The sequence below is a fragment of the Sardina pilchardus genome, chromosome 10 (assembly GCF_963854185.1).
Source record: "Sardina pilchardus chromosome 10, fSarPil1.1, whole genome shotgun sequence".
Taxonomy (NCBI): Eukaryota; Metazoa; Chordata; class Actinopteri; order Clupeiformes; family Clupeidae; genus Sardina; species Sardina pilchardus.
The window spans coordinates 17,237,776-17,261,440 of NC_085003.1; the positions used below are offsets into that span (position 1 = coordinate 17,237,776).

Below are 23,665 nucleotides of genomic sequence, written 5' to 3' on the forward strand. Positions count from 1 at the left end.
TGCAACAAAACAGACTTTATTGACTAGGGTGTGTTCTTGTGTTATGGTCAGTATGATGGCAAAAAAACCTCAAAAACAAACAAAAAAACAAAAAAATAAACAGAAAGTCACATGTCACAAAGAGGTGTGCATTTACAACATTATTTGGCTATCGCTATGGTTACAGTAACAACCTTTTTTTTCCAGGAATTTTCAGACAGGAGTTGCACATAATGTAGCCCAGGTCGTTAATGCGACATAGGCCTGGGGTGTACCCCCCCTCCCCTCATACACACACAAACACCCCTCACAGCAGAATCAAACATTTAACACTGATTTTCAAACAAACAGACGAGTCATCAAATAAAAATACAATACATCTATGAAAACTGTATTAGTGTGGTATTTGGAATGCAGTCTTCTGTATAAACAATATTTATCATTGGTATTCAACATTGGCTAGTTTCAAAGAAAAACAAACAAACCCAAAAAATAATAGTTATTATTATTTGGAAGGTACATGTCTATTCACAGTCTTTATGCTCTTTTTTTTTTCTTTAAAGATAGCAACGATGGGGGAGGAAAGCAGGTGTGATCACTGTTTTGGAAATGGCATTAAGCTTACTGTTTGTTGTCATTAAAGCTTAGAGAAAAAGCAAATTTCAGCATGCATCTTAGTATCAATACAAAACTACATTAGCAGCAAGTCGTATGTCTTCAAAGATCAGACCTGGAAACCAACCAAATTAAAGAAAGACAGACAGACAGACAGACTGACCGACCAAGAAAATAACTGTTGGTCACAGCAAAGTTAACAAAGAGTTTTTTTTTTTTTAATCTATCTTACAAACTGCAATGGCTCTACACTGGTGCTACCCCATACCACAAGCACTAGGGCTCTTTTGGTTTTTGGTTTTCATGTTATTTCGCAAATGAAGACACTGCTTTTCCTTATAAATAAGCATAAAACAGTGAACTAGCGCAGACTGAGTCATCTAAAATCGTGTTTTCTATTTTGTTAAAAGCAATAACATATCAAGTATAAAGAAGTGTTTTATTTGTTTGCACCATTGGTTAAAGTATTTCGTCTTTGGATCTTCCTTTAAAGCAATACTGTTGTTGTTATCATTATTATCATTATTATTATTATTATTATTATTATTGAAATGATAACTGTATAAACTAATTGGAAATGAGCTACTGATCTGTAACACAGGAGGAGATGTAACTATTTCTTTAAGGGTCAACAACAACAATGACAAATAAAAAGACAAACAAAATCAATAAACATTAGATGGGTGATGAGGCAGTGGACCAAAGAGCTGTAGAGGAAACGTTTCTTTTGTCTTTCAGTCAAGACCTCCTCCTCTCTATCCACCTTTCCCTATCCACCCAGCTAATTGATGGGCCAGTCTTGTGGGGACTCCGAATCCCATCATGCCCTTTTCTGTGGTCCCATCATGCTGAGTGTGACTTTACCTCATCCCCTATTAAAAACACGGTGAAAATTAAATGGCGATGCGTTGAGCTCTAATGTGGCAAAGAGTGACGCTCTGAGCTGCCAAAAGGTGACAGAGCAAGGCTTCAACTAAGTGCATAATTGTAAAATAATCGTGGGAATGTCCCCCGTTCTCCCCTGCCTCATGATGACTAAGTGGAGGCGCACCCTCTCCGCTACACCGTTAGGGAGTAGGTAGTTCTGGCTGTGGCTTTCTAAAGAGCTCTGAGCTGGCTGGAAAAGTGCTACACAAATCAGAGTCGAGTAGCGGCTGGCAAGACGAGGTGAGGGGCAGAAAAGAAAAGGGGGCTGCAGAATGAGTTTTTTTTTTTTTAAAGAAGAGACACTCCTCCCCCTCCTCAGAGTGAGCTAAACGACATCCACTGAAGTGCCTTTTGGAGTTGGACAGTACAAAAGCTAAATATACGGGTTTTCCTTCCTACCAAACAGTTAAAATTCAACAATCTACGCAACACCAAAAATGTTCATACATGTAGCTATCATAAAACACAGAGGCTTTCTTTAAAAAAAAAAAAAAATCAACCATTCAAGTCTGCATTTCTCTTTGTTTTTAGGGTAAAGTTTAAGTCCTACGTCAAAATAAAACCAAAATGCGCACATTTATAAGACTAGTAATGCTTTTCCAACTTTAAGAAAAAATAGGACTTAATATTTCCCTTCTTTTTAACACTTACATTTTAGGCTTAAAACATTTTCTCTTTGTATTTTCAAGAACAGAATTTATACAATGAGTTCCGTACGAGAACCAAGTTACCAGCCGTTGACCTGAGAGGAGACACCATTACAATACATCATTATTTTAGCAAGCCATTGGTACAGTTTTCAAACACTTGGAGGGAGACTGCTTCGTCATGAGTCTGTATGTGTGTGTATGTGTGTGTGTATGTGTGTGTGTATGTGTGTATGTGTGCGTGTGTCTGTATGTATGTGTGTCATCTGTGTGAATGTATGTATGTGTGTCATCTGTGTGAATGTATGTGTATGGATAAGAGTTCTCTCATTCTGAATTATGGCATTAAGTTAATGTGCTATTACATGTACGCTACTCAAAAATTAAGAACACGCTTTGAATCAATTGTTCGTTTGGTGGGGATCCGCTCAGGGAGAGCAGGTTTTTTTTTTTATACAACACTCCAATTTCACTTTAAAAACGTAACTGCATAAGTCTTTGTAGTGTTCATACTGTTAACGGTAGATGGATGATACTCAGCATGTTAAATGGCAAAGAAAAACATTCGACTGACGCATATTATTTTTTGGTTACGAGCATTGGAATTGCAGTTAGTTTTCTTCAGATATCAGTCAGTTTAAACATTTTTTTTTCCTCTTACTGTTAAGTGAACTCGTTCATCTCTTTGTGTTCCTCAAACATCCACTCTCAAAAAGCTTTTACTTCTTTGCAGTAGTTCTTTTTGTCTTCCTTTGTGTCCTTTCCTTGTCTCTCTTTCACATTCCCAGCGAGTCTGTTCCAACACAAGTGAAGTCGCTGCCGTTGCCATTGCCGTCCTGCCGGGAGTTTCCCCCCAGTGGGTCCTCCTCTGGCAGGGTGGGACTCTGTCTCTCCAGGGGCTTCTCCATGGCAGGGGCAGGGGGCATCCCACCATTGGGGTCTGTTGGCATCGAGGAGCGAGCGCTAGAGGGTCTCGCCAAGCTTGAGGTAACCGTTGAAGGCGAGGAGGGAGTTTGGTTGCAGAAGGAGGCCAGGGTACAAGTGGTGTCTGGCGACCCCGATAAAGCTGTCAAGAGGTTGGGCGGGGAACATAGTCTGTCTATGGTGGAGGGGTGGGAGGAGGATGAGGAGGAGGATGGAGGAGTCAGCGTGGACAGAGGGGCAGGCTGTGAGGTAGATGCCATGGCGGAGTCGGGAGCGCAGGTTGCGGTGTGAGGTAACACGTGAGTGGCGTGCTCTTTGGCGTTAAGTCGCTCCGCCGCGCTGCGCTTGTGCTGTGGGGACTCCAAGTGGCGGCAGAGGGCTTCACCGTCATCTGCGTTGAGCGTGACGTCGCAAGCCAAGCAGTCATACAGCCGACCACCTTTCCCCTGCTCTCCACCTTTCACTTTGGGGACGACACCCTCCCGCAGGAGAAGATGCTCATCCATGTTTCTGACTTTAGAAGGTTTGTTACCCAAAGGGGATGACAACCGATCAGATGAAGTGGAGGGGGATGCTTTGCCACAGGAAGGATCTTTGCGCTCCCTAGCTTTCAATGTGTCTTGGGAAGGATGTTTGGAGTCAGCTTTGGCCTGGGATTGGGCTTTTGGTTTCTGCGTCTGCTGCTGCTGGAGCTGCAGGTGCTTCTGCTGTAGGGCCCCTTGGAGGCTCTGTTGGTATTGCTGGTATTGCTGGAGAATGGAGCCTTGGGACAAGCCCATCAGGGCTTGGGACAGGGCAGCTGGACCATAAGGAAACAGGCCCTCCATGCCATATATGGGCTGCAGGTAACCTCCAGGAAGAGCCGCTGGGATCTGAGGGGGGAAGTATGAGGGAAAACCAGGCATGAAGCAAGGCAGGAAAGGGTTAGACAGGAAAGCTGCTGGATCTGCACCACCCCTGGCTGCCTGAAGGGCTTGAAGCTGCGCTGGATCCATCACAAACTCCATGCCAGGTTTTGGAGTGGAGGTTGTTGGGGCGGACGGGTCTTGTTTGTCGGACTTTCGGGGGGTGGATGAGGTGGAGGGGGCAGGGGGTACGGAGGACTTCTCCTTGGCCTTCTCCTTCACACTCTTTTCAGTAGCATTCTCTTTGGGGCGCTCAGGCTGTAGTTCTGGCTGTTTGGTCTTTGCAGTAGAGGTGGCCATGCTGACTTTGGAGTTGGATGGAGTCGATGAAGAGGAAGAGGTGATGGTTGGCTTGGTGGGTAATCCATTGGAGGACACGCTGGGAGACAGACTGCTGGGACCTGCTGCTTGAAAAGATGATGAAAGAGAAAAGAGAGAAATACAACACAGCAAGTTAGATCACAGCATTAAACATAACATAGAAATGGGATTAATATAAACTGTGACATACCTAAATGAGGCGAGTTCAAGCTGCTGGTACTGCAGACTCCTGGCATATTTTGAAGACCAGTGTACATGGATGAGAGGTTTAGAGCCTGGAGTGTGGTGGGGTCAAATCTTTGATGTGGAGCCATACCCAGGACCTCGTTGGCCTTCTTCAGATGGTCCATCTCCTGCTGAGCCATCAGCTGGCGAACCGTACTCGGATCGAAGTAGTCTCGCTCCTTGTCCATTTGACTACCCACTGCTTCTTTCACCTTGGCTACATGCGCGTGGGAAAATACATGGTCACGAACAGAGAGGCAGCTGGTGTACTTGACAGCGCAAAGGGTGCATTCAGTCTTTGGCGCCTCACTCTGGGATAGCTCACCACCAAACTGCTTTGCCAAATTCAGTTTTGCTTTCTTCTCCTTGGCACGGGCATTCTGGAACCACACCTGGACTACCCTCTTGGCCAGCCCAATGTGATTGCCCAGGGCTTCACACTCCAGCATGGTGGGAGTCTTGTAGTCAGTAAAGCTGGCCTTGAGCACCTTCACCTGAAGGTTACTCAGCTGGGTACGGTAACGCTTGGGACCAGATCGCTCAATGTTGTCCCCACACTGGCTCCCAGAGGTTCCAGGGCAGGGGGAAGAGGGGTCTGCAAGGCTGGAACTCTCACTGTAATCCACCATCATCTCGTTGTCATTGAAACTCATGGCAGGACTCACTAAGTCTGAGGACATCAGGTCATCATGGTCATAGGAAAGGGCCCGGTCAGCCATTTGCGCCAGGATGTCACTATTTCTGTGTTTGGACTCAGAGGTGTCTCCACCTTCCTCACCCATGGTAGCATCAGTAATTGATGTGTTTACTGAGGAACAGTCATCGTTGTCGAATTTACTTTGATCATAGGACTGACTGAGAGAGGAACTTGATGGACCATCAAAGTCATCAGATCCTTCCATCTTGATGAACCTCGGGCTGGAGCTGTGATGATGGGACGAATCAGTGCTCTTGTTAGCAGGAGACAGGGCAGCTAGTTGACTGCTCCAGGAGCTAGACAGCTGTAAATTGCCAGACATTTCTGACACATCCATCTTCATTCCTCCTTGATCCGAAAGCATGCCGGACATAGCGAAACTGTAGCCTACGCTTTTGGCCTCATGCCAGTGGCGAGAGCGAATATGGGCATCAAGAGCAGTCTGTGCTTTGAAGAGAGCTCTGCAGAATGGGCATCGACGATGAGCCTGGGCTGGACCCAGTGCTCGAAATTGGCCTTTCCTCTCTCGAGCTCTTGTGTTTTGGAACCACACCTGGACCACCCTCTTTTTGAGGCCCACCTCATTGGATATCTGGTCTAGCATCTTTCGGGTGGGATTGGAGTCCAGCAAGTACTTCTGGTAGAGGACCTCAAGCTGCTCTGGAGTAATGGTTGTCCTCATACGTTTGTCGCGATGCTGTTCATCAACACTGCTCTCCCAGTCCACACTCTCCATGGGGCTGGTGCTGGCCTTCTCCTCAAGCTTCCTCTTCAGGGAATTTATAGTGGCACTGGGCATGGGTGAGGAGGAAATCGAGCTGGTTGGGATCTGTGGGAAGGCGCTGGAGAGAAGCTGACTGGCCAGAAGTGTGTTGCTGGGATCGAACAGCATGAAGGGCATGTCTGTTGGTCGATCGAGGAACTGGGGATGGACAAACTGGTTCTGATTGGCCAGGAGGTGCAGCTGCTGGTGCTCCTGCCAGTGTTCAAATGAGGGGAAACCGAGTTTGCACTGGCCACAGTGGAAGGGAGTAACAGGCTGGGTCAGTCTTGTTTGCTGTGGGGTCTGAGGGCTTGACACAGTGTTGAGACTGGTGCGGGTGCTCTCTGAAGAAGCTGGGCTCGTCTGGGGAACAGAGGGGGAGAGCTGCTGCTGCTGTTTCATGGAGGAGGAGGGTTTGGGACTGCTTGCATGTCCTTTCTCTTTTTCCTCTGCCAACAGCTTGTGATGGTGAGTCTCCAGCTGTGGCTCTTTCTGGTGCAAGGTGGCAGAGCTGCTCTGGTGGGGTTGGGAATGGGAAGGTGCTTCTGCAGTATGAGAAGGCCTCTCTCTGGGGGGTTCAGAGATGCTAGCAGCACTAGCATCATTACTATCAGCAGGTTTCACATTGTGGGTAGAGGTAGACTCAGCAGTGAGGGTTGAACTTGAACAGGACAGGGTTGGGGTATGAGAGGTTGAGGATGCAGAGGAGCTGTAGTATTCATTCCTGAAGTCGTTCGAATCATCATGACTGTCATATCGGGTATCATCATCTTCATCCTTGTAGCACATTTTCTTCTGATGCTTGATGAGGTCAAATATGCGCTGAAAGACCAGGCTGCACTTCTTACACTGGTAGCTAAGGTTGGGAGTCCGAATGTAGCGGTCGTTAGACATCTCTCGTCTTTCGCTGCTCTCTTTGGCACCCTCACCTTGGTTCTCATAGTTCTTGCGAGCCTTTTGGCGAGCATTTTGGAACCACACCACAATGACGCGAGTAGGAAGGCCCAGCAGGTTGGAGAGCTGCTCAAATTCATCATCTTTTGGGTAGGCATTGGCATCAAAGAAATCCTGCAGGACCCTCAGCTGGTAGTCAGTGAAGCGAGTCCTTGAGGACCTCTTGCTACCATAGCATTCATACCTCTGAGGCTCAGGGCTTGGAGGCCTGGAGTCCACCTTAACATCTTCCAGAGTGGTGGTTGGTGGGTTGTTGAAGTTGTAAGGTGAGTCCTTGTTGCGCTGACGTTCTTTAAACAGTGTATTTCGGAACCAGTGCTTGATCACTTTCTGAGGCAGGCCAGACTTGTCCGCCATCTCTTTGATCTGGTCTTCGTTTGGAGAGTTGTTGATGTCAAAGTACTGGCGGAGCACGCCCAGCTGCTCATCAGTGATGCGTGTTCTAGGACGCTTGCCTTGCTGCTGCAACAGGGCCGGACTGAGCTGTTGCTGATAGAGCTGAGCCAGGTCATGGTGGAGACCAACGTCCATGGCTGACATGGAGCCAGGAACCGGGGGAAGTGTTTGTAAGGACATGGGCTGCATCATGAGAGGAGGGAAAAGTGGAAGGTCCACAGGCAAGGAGAGAGGGGGTGGATGTGGGAGGGTGGGTGCTTTTGGCAAAGGTGCAGTGACTGTTGGAGGAGAAACAGTTGGAGTTGAGGGAGCAGAACTTGTGGTTGGTGGCTGCTGTGTTGGCTGGGAGCTGGGAGGTGTGGGTGGCTTTGGGGGAGGTGGTGGTGGTGGAGGAGGTGGAGGAGTAGGGGAAGACTCCGGAGTGAGAGACCTCAAGGGGTACTGCTTGTCATACTGATCCCTGTAGTCTTTGGCAAACTTCTCCAGTGATTCAATAGGAAAAACAGTCTGGTGGACATGCTCTTGATGGCTCTTCAGTATCAGGTTGTTTGAGAACAGCTTTTGACAAGCCACACACTTCAGTTTTCCCTGCAGGGGATCTTCTTCCTTTGAATCAGACTCATTAAGCGTCATAGCTATGTTTTCAGAAAACTTCCTCTGTACCCTCTGCTTGCTCTCATTAAACTGCATGACTAGCTCAAAACCAATGTTCTCCAGCAAAGCCCTCGAGGCATTATCAGAGGCATCATGGGAAATCCTTGGTGGCAGGAAACCTACTTTGAACTCTTTCCCAGAATTCTTTGCCTCTTGACTCTCCCCAGTGTTGCATTTACCACCATCTTGCTTTTCTGTGGGCTTGATATTTGTGCTCTCAGCCTCTTCCTTCCTGTGCTGCTCAGGCACACCAGTCTCATTATGAATTTTAGGTGTCTGAGCATTTCCATCATCCTGATGAGAGATAACGTTGCTGATAGAGTGGGACACAGTTGGAGTCTGTTGCAGAAGAGGTCTTATGAGGTCCTGCTGAGAGGTGCTTGTGCTCGGCTTTTCTTTCTGTGCCACCAACGCCTCACTTGGGCTTGGCCCAAACTGGGAAGCTAAACCTAGACTGGCAGAGTTAGCAAGGTTCAGAGCGGCATTTTTCAGTTCTGCACTCAGCTGGAAGTCCCCACCAGGTATGTAAAAGGGGAATAGCAGCTGCTGTTGCTGCTGGAGTGGGAGGAGAGCTTCCGGTGTCATGGGGAAGTGCTGGAGGAGCGCTGGGTTGAACAGGTGGGACTGGAGGAGTGCTGCCTTCTGCTGCAGCTCCTGCTGGAGATGTACTTGGGCTTGGGCTAGCTGCTGCTGCTGAAGAAGCTTCTGCTGCTGCTGCTGTGCTGTGGAAGCAATGATATCTGCTAACCTCTTCCTCTTAGCCTCGTGACTCTCAGAGACGGAAGAGTGGCTGGCAGTCTGGCCTGCAGCAGCAGAAAGGGCATCACTGCTCTGTTGACCCCCCAAATGAGCATGAGCTGTTGCGCTAAAGGCCGAACTTGTGGCTGTGGCGTATTTCATAGCTGTAGCAGAACTCAGGGAAAAGCTGCTAGAGGATGAGCTAGTGCTAACTGAAGGAGTGTTAGGACTGACAGAAGGGTCTGCTTTGGCTGCACGGGCTTTGGTCTGGTGCAGGACTGACCTCATGTGGATCTCCAGAGTGGAGCTCTGGCTGTAGGCCACATTACAGGTGGAACACTTGAAAGGTTTGTGATCAGTGCTGCTGATGGACTCAGGGACTCCTGCTGTGGAGTCCTGGAGTGAGCGTTTGACTTTGTGGAGGTGAGACACAGAGTTGTAGTGTACCAGCAAGATGTTCTTCTGGGTGAAGGACTCTTTGCACACTGTGCACTTGAAAGGTCGCTGCGGGTCCAGAAACTTCTCCATGGTGAGGTTGGTGGCTTTCCTAAATGGCAGATTCGCACGCTTCATCTCACTCGCCGCATCCTCCTGCTGCACCAGCCCAGAATCACCACCGCTACCGTTGGAGCTCTGTTTTTCCTCCAGGTCAATCTCATCTCCGTCCTTCATGCAATCATCTCCGAACAATGCCTGCTCTTCTCCGAGTGTTGGGTCGCCCATAGCCATGGCGTCCCCGTTCATGAGGAGCCCCCCATAGAGCTGCTGCAACTGGGCCTCACTAAGCTCCAGGTGGCTGGTCTCCAGGTGCTTGCGCAAGGCCTGCAGGCTGCGGAAGCTGCGCTGGCACAGACAGCACATGGTGGCGGCACGAATGGCGTGGTACTGTGAGTGCAGCTGAAGCTTCTCGGGGGTCTTGAACGCCAGACTGCACTGGCCGCATCGGTACTTGTAGACATGGCGGTCCGACACTGGTCCTGGGCTCTTCTGGTTGTTGTGAACCTCGCTGATGTGAGCCTGCAGGGAGGCGGAGGACTTGAGGACTTTGCTGCAACCCTTCTGCCAGCATGGGTAGGCGGCGGTGTTTTCCTTGGTAGACTCTGCATCCTCCAGGGGTGATCTGTGAGGTTTGGGGACCTCAGAGTTTGGCGATTTCCCTTTATCAGGGTCTGCCTTTGAGTCTTCTGTAAAAGAACCAGACATAACCATTTAGACGTAATTTATTTTTACATTTGTAATAGAAAATCATAACAATATTGATTCATATATTGATATAAATATGATACAATATCTTAAACATTTTATTAGTATTATATGAAATAACATCTGTTTTGTTGAAACATTACTCTCTGTGAAAAACATAAATAGCACTATGTAATTATAAGAATGAAAGACAAACCATGTAGTTTCTTTGTGTTATCCGTGCTCGAGTTGGAACCCTCCTTCTCTGGGTTGGGGACTGGCGTAAACATACTGGTGGGTAGCACGTCTGAGGCAATCACCTGACCAGAGAGACCATAAAGGGCTGGTGAGCATTAATTAAACGGCAGTACCTTACAGATGCCATTAGCCCGACGGTAGTAATGTCTGATTTACGGGCTTGTCTCCTGTGCCCTTAGATAGAGAGAAGTCGACGTGCATTAAGCCCGAGCCGGGGCAGGGAAGAGGACCCCTCACAGCCCCTCCAAGATGGGGGTCTCATCTCGGGAGAGGCCCTTCATCAGGGTCAGGGGTCAAGTGTGACAGGAAGCTCTCCACAGTCAATCACAACACGTTTAGTGAAATAAGGATCAAAAAGCCACATCATTTTCACTCTCCTCTCATCCAAGGGGGCTTTTTAAAAAAAAATGGCAAATCAATAAAACCTGCATCCGGTTGCTGAGGGTGACAAAGGGAAGATAGAAAGAGAGAAAATAAAAGAGAGATAGGTAGACAGTGGGAAAGGTAGAGGTACAGATTTTGAACGAGACACAAGACGGGGGTAAAAAGGAGTGGAGTGTGGGGGGGCAGGGGGGTGGCGAGACACACAACAGACTAAAATGGCCGACATTTCCATTACAAAGGGGAGCGTTTCCAGAAGAGGGTTTCATTATGCGTCAGGAGGCAAACACAGGGAGCATCTCAAGGTCAGTTTTAATTTAGAGCACATAATTGGCAAGCACAGTTCATAACGGCAATCACCTAGTCCAGGCTCAGAATTAATGAAGCACAATTATTTTCATGACCCTATCACAGAGAGGAGGAGGCAAGGAGAGGGGGAGAAGAGAGAGAGAGAACAATGTAGAGTGACAGGAGAGAGGGAGTAAGAGAGGGAGGGAAGAGAGAGAGAGAGAGAGGTTGATAGGGGTGAATGAATAGAACAGTCAAGAGGAGGGGATAAAAGAATACTACAATGATGGAAGGAAATAAGAGGTTTTACTTTCAGTACGGTCTGCGGTCGCAATAAAAATACTAGCAATTTAATTTATTCTGTTTTTTTTCCTACTCATTTTTAAAGCCTCTTTGCTTTTTAATTATTTTTTTCTGTCTTGTCTTGTTTGGTTGCTCAATCAAACTTTGAACTTTCGAATTTTGCTTTGCTCTCTGACCAGCATACATCTAACCACAACAAAGTGTCTTAATACAGACTCTGACAGAGAGACAGACACCTTATTACACAGAGTACACATGTACTTGAGCTCTGTGAAAAGTGATGCAAATCCAAACACAAGCAAACGCACACACACAAATACACGAGTACCCCCACACACACACCTGCATGGTTGGTCTTCCAAACCAATTGGAAAAATGATAATGTTCAAAGGAAACAGGAAACACACACACACACACACACACACACACACACACACACACACACACACACACACACTGACCGTGTTGATGAGCTTGTTGGTGCAGTCAGAGGTGACGTTGTGCACCTGCGTCAGGTGTGTGCGCAGCAGTGAGACGCTGCCCAGCGTCTCGCGGCACAGTGGACATCTCAGTGTGGGCTGCAGGGAATGCTGAGTCATCACGTGACCCCGCAGGACGCTTAGGTCCGAGTGGCTGAACCGACAGAATGGGCACTGCAGCATCTGAGCCAAGGGAGAGTCCGAGGAAACAGGACACGTTAAAGTAAATTGCACGCATGGGTCATACTTAACTTAGGGTCTCCTACAGGTAGATCTACAGATGTTCAGGTCACATACAGAATTTCTACTGACACTTTGTTAATAACAATTTATGGTTAAAGTTGTGTGTAGGTGTTGAGTTTGGTTTAAGATGATGTTCATTAGTTCATTTCAGTTCATTTTAAAGACTGAACTTGAATGTCAACAAAGCATGCCTCTGTAAAGTTTCTGTAGGTGGCAGGTAAAGTGTTACAAATGAATGACTAACAGAGAGAGAGAGAGAGAGAGAGAGAGAGAGAGAGAGAGAGAGAGAGGGTGTGTGTGGGTGTGCATGTGCTCTTCAGCAGGCCCTCACTTGTTCAGTGGACGCTGGCTCAGTCCGTGGCTTCTTTGAGGAAGGTGGGCTGTCAGTCACGCTGGCCCGAGAGCTGGGGCGTTTGGGTGGGGGAGAGCCGTCATTATGGTCCCATTCCCCATCCAAGGAGCCTGCAAAGAACAACACAAACTCTTTACTGTGTCTGCAATTTTTCTGAGCACATACACATACTCAGACCCCCCTGCGCACACACACACACACACACACACACACACACACACACACACACACACACACTTATTTTGGTTTGCCACTTTGATACGGGCAGTACTCTGTGAAGGAGCTCACAGTGTGTTAGGTGTGGCAAAACATGTGAAATCATGGAACAAAGCAAATCAAATCAAATGTGAAATTATCTACATACAGTAGGCCACAGTCTCCATCATAACCATCAGGCCTTTACGTTAATGCTTTACTTGTATTATAGCGTACAAGAACAATAGAAGACACACTGAGGGGCTTGATGGATCATACTTTGAGAATAAATAAGATAATCCGCTTTAGACAAATTTATTCTACCAAACAAGTTTAGCTTTAGGGAATTCAGACATACTAATCTTGTGCCAGTCTAACTGCCATACCTAAGACCTTGCCACACAAAGGGTCTCTTTCCCAGAAGCAATAAAACCATATGATATTCATTGTTGTACATAATTTATAACCAGCTGACAAAAACAACATTAAAATGTTAAGACTATTGATGCATTATTCTTCATGTGATAAGACATTGTTTCTGTTTTTTGTTTCACAATGTAAATGGTTGTAACTATGTGATTGTGAAATGTCAAGATCGTGGAAGATTAGAACCATCAGAAAAAACAAACTGAAGGAAGGGATTCCATCCGGTTTACCTCTGAATGGCTAACAGAGAATGCAAGAGACCAGTGCAGATCCACTGCACCAAACACACACGCTCACAGTCACTCACTCACACACACGGTCACTTCATTAACCTGTCTGTTCCCATCAGGACTAATGGACAGGTGATACAGACACTGAGTGCAGTCTTAAGTCCCATTAGGATCGAGTCCACACACACAAGCACACACCCACACCCACACCCACACCCACACCCACACCCACACCCACACCCACACCCACACCCACACACACACACACACACACACACACACACACACACACACACACACACACACACACACACACACACACAAATGCATATAATAGGAAAATGTTAGAAATGTTGATTTTTAAAAGGCCATTGAATGTGTTTGCAAATATCCTACTACCAAACACACCTTAAAACCCTGACACAGCCTCAAACACAAAAGCTGTGTGACAACACTTCTGAAAAACAAGACACCCTCACCCCATGCCTTACCTGAGCCTTGGCTTGTCTTCTTTTCTCCCTCTTTCACAGAGGCTTTGGTCTGCTCCTCCTGCTCTGCGGAGCCCTCAGTCACAGCCTCCACTTCACCCTGGTCTCCTGGAGGGGGGAAAGAGGGGACACAAAACAAAACAAAACTAAATGATTATTTTCTGAATAACAAACAGTTTTTTTGTTCATGCCATCTTTGATGAAAGCCAGTGAATCACACAGAGAAAGCAATACAAAAGGTAATCTGCACTAAGGCTCTTTGCTTTGGTGCTTTTGTGCCGGGAAGCTGCAGGAACATAATTTGACCCATAGGGGTCACCCTCTACATGCATGGATGAGCAGCTTCGAATGAGGATGAGCGGGAGAGGAGAAGTGAGGAGAAATACAAACGGCTTCAAACAACCGTCAGCAGTCACACACGCGCACACACACACACACACACACACACACACACACACACACACACAAAGACAAACATCGCAAACATCACAACACCCTCTGAATGGGATATCAGTCAAAAAGGCTCAGTCAAATAAGTCACAAATTCTGTTTCACCAAAAAAAAAAAAAAAAAGTGTAACAGAATCTCTCCAGTGTTCACACAATGTGAGTGCACGCATACACACACCTTTTCAACTTGACACAGATGTAATTTTCAATCTGTGCACTGGAGATGTTTTAACACACCCTGTCGCCTGACCACTCCTTAGTGTGTTATGCATCTCCACGGTTATGGGGCGATGTGTGTGTGCATTTGTGTTTGTGGGATGGGGTTGATCGGCTGGGGAGAGAAGGGATGGGGTGAGGTGGGGGGGTCTAAAGCTTAGACTTAATAACAAACAGCAGGGGATACTCTCAGCACCCCCCCCCCCCCCCCCAACCATTCTCCATGGCAATTGTACAGAGAGAGAGGGGGGGATAGAGAGAGGGGGAGAAAGAGAGAGAGAGAGAGAGGGAGGGAGGGAGAATAAAAAAAGAGCGAGAGAGCAAAAGAGAGAAGCCTGGCCTCCACAGTAACTCTTAATTTGACCCCCTAGGGCTTACTGGCCACTTCGCCAGAGATAATGCCCAGGAAAGGTCACCCGGGGTCGGGCCGACAGAATCCATTTCAGGGCTGCGTCCCCCATGTCACGCCTCGGCTCTCCGGGCGTCAACGACGCTCATGAAAATAACAAGCGATGTGGCGTATGAATAAACCACCACGGCTTACACACCAAATCATACACACACGGTGTCAGGGCAATTTGGCTTCTCTGACCTTTTGTCGGATGACAAAGTTGAGTCACGCACACACAAAAAAAAAATCCGTCCTTTGCTTTGTTCTTTTACAGACATTTACTACAGTCAGCCTAATTGCATATTACCTAAATGGTAATGTTGCTGCATTCCTCTGTCAAATTGAGTAAGACACACACACACACACACACACACACACACACACACACACATTTCCTTTTTAAGGCAGTAAATGCATTATCTGCAAAACATAAACATTATCTATGTTTAAGACATGATGAAGTAAGTCCTAGCATTTCTTCCACTCTATATCCCAACATGCCATTATAAATGAATAGAAAAGGGAATGAGCTGTCCCATTTTAAGACACAAGAAGATGTGTATGGAAGAATGTTCTAAAGTGTGTGTGTGTGTGTGTGTTTAGTGAGCTTACTGCAGAGTGAGCATTCAGTTGCATCTATGCCTTCTAGGGGTAAACATCATACACAAAAGGCCTCCATGCACACAAAGACCCCTTACACACACACATACACACACGGGAAGGACCAATGCTGCTGTTCTTTCGCCGCCTGTGTTCATGTTCTAACTCTTTAAAAGCGTGTACACACACACATACACACACACACACACACACACACACACACACACACACACAGCTCCAGGCAAAAGGTTTAAACTTCACTGCACAGAAAGAAAAGACAGGGGATGAGGAGCTCTGCTTCAAACTCCATTCTTCTCTCCCCCTCTCTCTCTCTCCCCTCCCTCCCTCTCCCCCTCTTCCCCCTCTCTGCCATTTTGCTTTCTTCACGAAGCAATTGTCCACCTCTGTCTGCCTGCGCAGGAGGGAGGGACGAAGAGAGGGGGAGGGGGAGAAGAGGGGAGTAGAGGGAGAGGGTGGGGAAAGGATGAGAGAAGGAGAAAGAGAGGAGTGTGGAGGGAGGGGGAGAAAGAAAGAAAAAAAAGAAAGAAAGCAAGAAAGAAAGAAAAAAAAACCATCAAGGTTGTCATGGCAGGGCAATCACAGCCAGGTTGAAGTATGTGCAAGTGACTCGGAAAATGAAAGATGGGAAGACAAAGAGATGGCTGAAGAAGGAAAGGGCCATACCGGTATACGCAGACACAAAATCATAAATTAAAGAAAGAAAGATATAGAGAAAGAATAAATGAAGTGAGAATAAAGATATGGAGAGAAGAAAAAGAAAGAGCAAAGAAGAAAAAAAAACAATGACAGAAAGGAATAAGGATGACTGAAACCGGAAAAAAGGAGACAATGGTGGATTCAAAGAAAGAAAGAAAGAACGAAAGAAAGAAAGACAGAAAGCAAGAAAGAACGAAAGAGGGGTATCTTTGCAGGAGCGGTGCTGGAAGCACTGGAGGCGATCTTCGCACCAATTACCCAGACAGGCTATTGATTTTTCATCAGAGCCACACAAGCATGAAACACACAACCTGAAACTGTCAAAGAGCCTTAGCCTACACCTGCTCCGTCTGCAGACAGTAGCCTACATGAAACCACACACACACACACACACACACACACACACACACACACACACACACACACACACACAGACAGTACATGCACCCACACCCACAAAACAAGCCTGTCTGTCTTTGTCTACACACATGCGGTAAACAACACGCGCGCACGCACACACACGCACGCACACGCACGCACGCACGCACGCACACACACAGACACGTGCCAAACACACAAGCTACGCCACAATACTCTCGGCCAGCCAAAGCCTTTTAGGTTTTACATGGGGAGTAATGTGATTATTTTTAAAAAGGTAAGCTTCATATCGCTCCTATTATCATAATAAGGCCTGGCCATTAGCTCCAAAACAGTGGATGTGCTGACGTGGGCATGGAGGGTGTGTGGATGCCCCTGACTGCCCGCCCACTCTACCGTTCACCCCCCCCCCCCGCCTGTCGCATCACTTAGTGATTTGGCTAAAACACAACATGTTAGCTTAATGCTCTCCACCTTAAAATGGTGTTAGCTAAATGAGAGATTAGCTTGAGTGTACTGCTGACTCTACAAACACAAACACACACACACACACACACACACACACACACACACACACACACACACACACACACACACACACACACACACACACACACACACACACACACACACACACACACACACACACACACACACACACACACACACACACACACACACACACACACACACACACACACACACACACACACACAGAGAGAAATGAAAAGGTAAGCATCAACTTTTTCTGGGTCGCACTCAGTGTCAGAGATTAGCTATTAGCAATTAGCGTAATGGAGTACAATGAGCTCTGAGGATGAAGAGTGTTATGGGCTGAGGAGAACACACACACAAACAAGCAGACATGGGAACACACACACAAGAGAGGAAGAGAGGGGGAGAGTGTGTGTGTGAGAAAGAGAGAGAGAGAGAGAGAGAGAGAGAGAGAGAGAGAATGAGGCATTGCTGGGATCTTGAAGAAAACGGCTGACGTTCGACTAATGAACCTGGATGGATAGCTGTCCAGCTTAGCAGAAGTCATGACAGGGCAGTGTAGTCCATTAAATAGAACATAATAGACTCGACACCTTCTCCGCCTCTCAAACCCAAACACACACAAACACATATGCACACAGTGTGTTCAGTGCACCTCACTTCACTGGTAATCTGGCAGATCAGTATGCTAATGCCTGGCACCATTGATCTGGCATTGATTTTAAATTAGGGAATGCCCCGGAGTTCCGACAGGGATCAATAGCCCACTCATTCAGAGCCGCCACCCCGACCGGTCGGAGCTATCGGCGTCTCTGATGTTCCGATCGACTAAAGCCACTGTTTATTTAAGCGTGACCAGCTGGAGAACACTTCTCTCGTGTACACACATGCGTGCGCACACACACACACACACACACACACACACACACACACACCTTATGTCAAGTGTGGCAGGATAACTAAAGAGGCTGTGCTTATATCCACAGACTGAGGGACAAGTGGAGCTCGAGTGTGATCTGTGGCATCTGTTCCTGAACCGTACAGAAGTGGCTACGACCAGAAAAAGAAAAACGGAACACGATTTTGTGTTATGTACTTAATTCATTCATTTCATGGATGATAAAATTGTGAAAATGTAAATTGGACAGGATGTCAGGGAATGTTAAGCCCTGTAATTTGTCAATATGTCTATGCAGAGTAAATACATGTGTGTGTGTGTGTGTGCGTGTGCCTAAGAAAGTCCTTGCAGCTGCTTCCTGTTATCGAAGCCGGGTGTCATCACATGGTACCCACAATGCACTGCAGCACAGATAATAGGCTGTCATTATGTGTTCAAGGCTGCGGCGGAGGCCAAGCGGCCAGCAGAAGCAGTAGGAGCAGCAGCAGCATTCCAGCACGACTGTAACACCTGGCCAGGCGCGGGAAGGCCGGCCTCGACACACACACACACACACACTTTGTAATTATTCTGAAGGTTACTGGAGCCAGGCCAGTGTGTGCGGACGGGTGCTAATTATCTGGAGCTGGGGCCCTCTGTGTGTGATTGGACGAGAGAGCGAGGCAGGATGGACAGGACAGGAGAGGAGAGGAAAGCGGGACTGTCAACAGAGTGTTTACCGAAGATAGCAGACTGGGGGTGAACCTGAGTGTGTGTCAATCAGGGACGGAAAGGACAATGTGTTTACTAGTCTCTCTCTCTCTCTCTCTCTCTCTCACACACACACACACACACACACGGCACATTGACTCACACACACAATTATTACAAGAAGAAAGAGACCAGTCATTAGCCTGGCAGGTCTTCATGCAGTGAGTGGTGTGATGTAAAGAGCTTCCCAGCAACAATCACTAGCACACCTTAACCCCACCAGTGGGATAAGAGAATGGTGCTCGACTGTGACCTCTTATAGATTTGATTGATGAAGGAAACACACACACACAGAGGCAGAACATAAAAGGTGTACATGAACAACAAAAAGAAACAAAAAGAACTAAATGAGATTACAGTGGATCCGCCCCATTTCTCTGGAGTCACTGACATCCTCTCCATCTTCCCTTGGACCAGTGCCTGGTCGAATGAGGCCTCGCTCGCATCCCTGGCCACAGGCTAATTGGTGCGGGTTAATTGGTGATGTTTCATTAACCCGTTGCTCGTTAGCGTCTGAGGTCTTTATCGGCAGCATTGATCAGTGCCCGGCTCTCGTTAGCAGAGACCCCACACACACACCAGCTGATGTAACGAGTGTGAATATTGGCATATCAATTAACACAATCAATACCTGGCAAGCGTCTGCCATTCTCCCTGCCCCCGCCTCTTTCTATTCTCTCTCCACTCACTCTGCCCACCCCCGTCTCTCTCTCCCACCATGCTGGCCCACAGTAAAGGATAATCGGACCGATATTCAGCTCAATTCACCACTTGAGACAATATCCACAAGTCTTTCGGCTTCATGCTGGTTTAAAAGATTATGATAGATTATCCCGTGGTTACATGTTGCAGTCTGATTTTTTTTCCTTTTTTTTTAAGTCCTCAAATCTACTCACAGGACTTCTGTGGTCCAGCGGACGCAGAATCAGAGGCGCATTTATTCGACTTGACAGAATTATTTGGCACATGAGATGGGCTTGATGGCGATGTGAGCTGAAGTGAGCCTCTGGTTTAGTCCTAGACTCATGTTCGGTGTAAGTAACTTATTAGTCATCTGTGCTGTACAACACATCATGTGCTTTCAGCAATGTCTGCATTCAGAAGGGTGTGTCATATCTGAAATAGTTCTTTTTTTTTTACATTTAAACACGTGCATCTGTCTTTGAATTAAAAATGTGTACGTGCCTATGTTTTTCCCCCCCAAACAATTTGGCATTCCTATAAACTTTCTATCCATTTCTTAACTTTTATTGCTGTCTCTGTGTGTATGTGAGTGTGAAGCTGCTATTTCTCTGGGCTGTAAAGTAGGTGGAGGGGGAGCTCGACACGGTCCTCTCTAGTGGACCGGCGTGGGTAGCGGAGAGGGAGTAGCACACAGGTCGCACTATCGAACCCCCAGATCCCTGCGTCTGGAAATCAAGGCCAGCAAGCCAAAGACCCAACTAAACAGGGGGCTGCATTTACAACCACAGCCTCTCCCTCTTCTTGCCCCCCCTGCCCTTTTCTTTCATTTCATCTTTTTTTTCCTAACCTCCATACATCTCATGCGCTCTCCCTCCCCATATCTGTCTCTCCCTCCCCATACACCCCCCCTTCTCTCTCTCTCTCTCTCGACAGGGTTCATGTTTGCAGGTGCTCTGCATTTTAACAAGCAGGAAAAATAACATTCCACAGATAGCTCCTGCTCAGCCTGTCTGCGTGACAAATCTTGCTCCCCCCGGCCCTCCTCTCCCCATTCTCTCCCTTCAGAGTCCCTCATTCTCTCTTTCTCTCTCTCTCGCTCTCTCTATCCATGTACTCCCTCTCTTTCTCTCCCACCCTTCCTGGTCCCTCGCTTTCCTTTTCTCTCTTTCTGGCCCTCTCTCTGCCTCCCTCACATTCTTGCTCTTTCACTCACACTATTCTTTCCTTCAGGATCGGTCACATTTCTCTCTCTCTCACCATTCCCTACCTCCCTCCCTCTCTCTTTCTCTTTTTCTCTCTCTCTCTGTGTGTTCACACAATGGCGCTTCTTTGACAGGATGCCAGCTTGTCTCTCTGGTGGGCTGGTCATTAGTGGCCCTGAATGTGAGAGCTAATTGTCCCGGCCGCACGCTTCTTTTCTTCCGCTCCATATTGGAGCCGCCCCCTGGCTCCCACTCGCTGCCTCTCCCCTCCGCCAGCCCCTCGTTCTCTCCCGCTCCGCTCCATCTTGTTTATCGGTTTAATTCGGCATGTTCACACACTCCCTCTTTGTTGTCTTAAGCAGGCTCCCTGACCTGTCATTAACAGACGCTAATAAAAGGCTTGGCTCAGAGCACGCTGAGGAGCCTAAATTACACCCCTGCCCACATGGGCGCAGTCACATGCCAGCCAAAGACGGTAATTAATGTGAAGTGTGGTGTTAAGTTGGCAAAAAAAAAACAACAAACAAAAACAAAGTGGTAAATCAAACAACGTTTAAACATGTGGATCCCTATGGACTATCTCATTGTAGATATGTACTAGGACAATGAGCGAGAAATGCCCAGTCAAACAGAACATTTCAAAGAGAAAAACTGAGATGAACAACAACAAAAAAGATTGTATAATCTGTATGTGACCGTTTGTGTTTGTGTTTGTGTGTGTGTGTGTGTGTCAGTGTGTGTGTGCGTCTGTCTGTGTTTGTGTGTGTGTGTGTGTGTGTGTGTGTGTGTGTGTGTGTGTGTGTGTGTTTGAGATACTGTAAGTGGACATTCTGTATCTTACCTTCGTCTGGTACTGGGAGCTTCCTAACTGTGAAGATGGCACTAAGCTCCTCCTCTTCCTCTGGCAGACCTCTCTGGATTCGCTGGAAACGCCATAGCCCCTCCCCACGCTGATGGCTGAGCGAATGGGAGTGCTGCACCAGAGAGAGGCTGGATGAAGTGGAGTAGTCACATAGCAGACAGTGGAAGACGCACCCCTCATCCACAGCACCGGTTAACTGCTGAAAATACTGAGAGACAGAGAGACAGAAAGAGGGTTACATTTCAGGAGTGTACAGATGATACTGATATGTGTGAATACTAATCTCTCTCTCACTCTCTAATATTTGCTACAGAGAGAGAGAAGAGAGAAAAGAGAGAGAGAGAGAGAGAAGAGAGAGAGAGAGAGAAGATGAACAGAAAAGACTAGAGAAAGCTGGGAGAAGAAAGGAGACAGGAGTGGAGAAGAGGAGAAGAGAGGAGAAGAAAAGAGGACAGAAGAGGAGAGGTGATGAGAGGACAGGAGAGCTATCCAGAGAAGGAGAGGAGAGAAGAGAGGAGCAGGCTTGTCCTGTTTGACCCTTGCTGAAGTCTAGGTCTCTTTAACACTAAATAATGCAATAACTATTGAACTCCCTTCCCATAACCAAGGCAATGGAATGTAAACAACAGACACATTACAGCTGAGAGGAGGGTAGATCAATGAAGACAGCTCTGCCTCCCATCTCTCTCTCCCCTCCCGCTCTCTCTCTCTCTCTGTGTCCAACTGCCTTCTCTTTCACCCTCCCTCTCTCTTCCTTTCTCTCTCTCTCTCTCTCTGCCTCTCCCCCTCCCTCTCTCTTTCTCTCTCTGCCTCTCCCCCTCCCTCTCTTTTTCTTTTTCGCTTTGTGTGTCTGACTCCATTCGGCTTCTCTATCCTCTCTCTCTCTATCTATCATCCACACTCTTTTCTTTTAGTGTGCACTGGTTTACTGTAAATTCTATTGCAAACAAAGCTTGTGTGTGTGTGTGTGTGTGTGTGTGTGTGTGTGTGTGAGAGAGAAAGAGAGAATGTCTTCTCAGTGTTTACGCATCTCCGTCTCTGCTTAGTCTTCTCAGCACCTTAGACTTAGTGACAAACATGCCATTGGCCTGCGTGTGCATGGTGCGTGTGCTGGTTTCTGAGAGGACTAGGGTGTGTGTGACACTGGGCTCATCTAGCTCCAGCTAGGCCCAGTTGCTGGACACTGGTAAGGGAGTTCACGCAAAAAGGTAAATATCAACAAACTGGATTTCTACTCCCAAAAACCACTCACGATGCTAAGTCTAAGAAGGACCTAAGTTGAACCAATGGGCATCAAACCTAGCGGAACTGGTTGGAAAGCAGCAATGCTAACCAGCGCGCTGTGCTATCAAAAGCCACTCACGAATCACGATGCTAAGTCTAAGAGGGACCTAAGTTGAACCAATGGGCATCAAACCAAGCGCAACTGGTTGGAGAGCAGCAATGCTAACCAGCGCACTGTGCTATCAACGCCTACCTAAACAAATCTGTTATGGGCAAAACAATCCCTGTGGCAGGCGCAGGCTAACCCAGCTGTATGGACAGACAGACCTCCTGAGCGATGAGCTCACCTGCCTTCTGTGGTCACCATCTGCCTCTGCCACAGACCAGTGCCTGTGAAGTGTGCACTGATCAAAGCCAATCAATAAGCCATCAATGCCTGCCTTTTAGTGTGTGTGTGTGTGGGGGGGGCGAACGCGAAGCTGTTGTGACACGATCGGACCACCAAAGCCGGTTCTAATCCAGCGGCACCGGGTTGGGTTTCAGCTTCATAAGGTCAACGAAACACGATCCCAACCTGGTCAAGCCACATTCAAGAGTGGCCCAAAAATAGCCGCCAATAACCTTCTCCGCGATTGGCTGGGCGAGTTGTCATGGCAGTGGAGGAGAAGGCAAGCAGCATGTGCTCTGTGAGGGGAGCAAGTTGACATTTGCGACCAAACAATCTCCCTCTCTTAAGAACTAGCTCAGGTGAACCACTTGTACCTATTCTCAGAACCAGAAAAGCTTTATTATATACCACAGGTGGAGCGGTGGTATTTTCTCTGGTTCATGACTGGTGAAAATACAGAGGTTAGAGCATTTTTTCCCTCCACTGCATTACAGGGATTTTTCAAGGATATCCATGTGACTTTCTCAGCCATCCTTCAATATAGTTCAGTCGTTCTTTCTCGTCAGCTGTACCACTTTAGTTCAATGCCTGTTGGCTATACATCTGAAACTGACCTTCTATGGTTCGCCAGCCAGATGTGCACATGTGTATGTCCTTAACAATTTTGTCTGTTGTGTATGAATAAATGTGTGTTTTCTCTCTCTCTGTGTGTGTGTGTGTGTGTGTGTGTGCCCAGTGAAACCCCACTCCATTTACCTCTGTGCAGTCTAAACTGATTACGGATGTGCTGGACTAATGGAGTGCATTAGCAGCAGGGAAAAAATAACATCCAATCAATCTC

The 23,665-nt window shown here is 47.3% G+C and overlaps 1 protein-coding gene across 1 annotated transcript in view; it reads right to left on the bottom strand.

The window, feature by feature from the left end:
• The window catches only part of LOC134094020 (zinc finger homeobox protein 3-like), a 26,140-nt gene continuing 2,475 nt past the window's right edge, over positions 1–23,665 (bottom strand). Inside the window, exons 2-8 of the mRNA XM_062547379.1 lie at positions 21,192–21,420; positions 13,574–13,678; positions 12,211–12,341; positions 11,619–11,819; positions 10,145–10,247; positions 4,509–9,929; positions 1–4,401 (exon numbers count right to left, since the gene is read on the bottom strand). Of these exons, the coding sequence (XP_062403363.1) occupies positions 2,945–4,401; positions 4,509–9,929; positions 10,145–10,247; positions 11,619–11,819; positions 12,211–12,341; positions 13,574–13,678; positions 21,192–21,420 (7,647 nt within the window). The 3' untranslated portion in view covers positions 1–2,944. The remainder of the gene's footprint in view (positions 4,402–4,508; positions 9,930–10,144; positions 10,248–11,618; positions 11,820–12,210; positions 12,342–13,573; positions 13,679–21,191; positions 21,421–23,665) is intronic.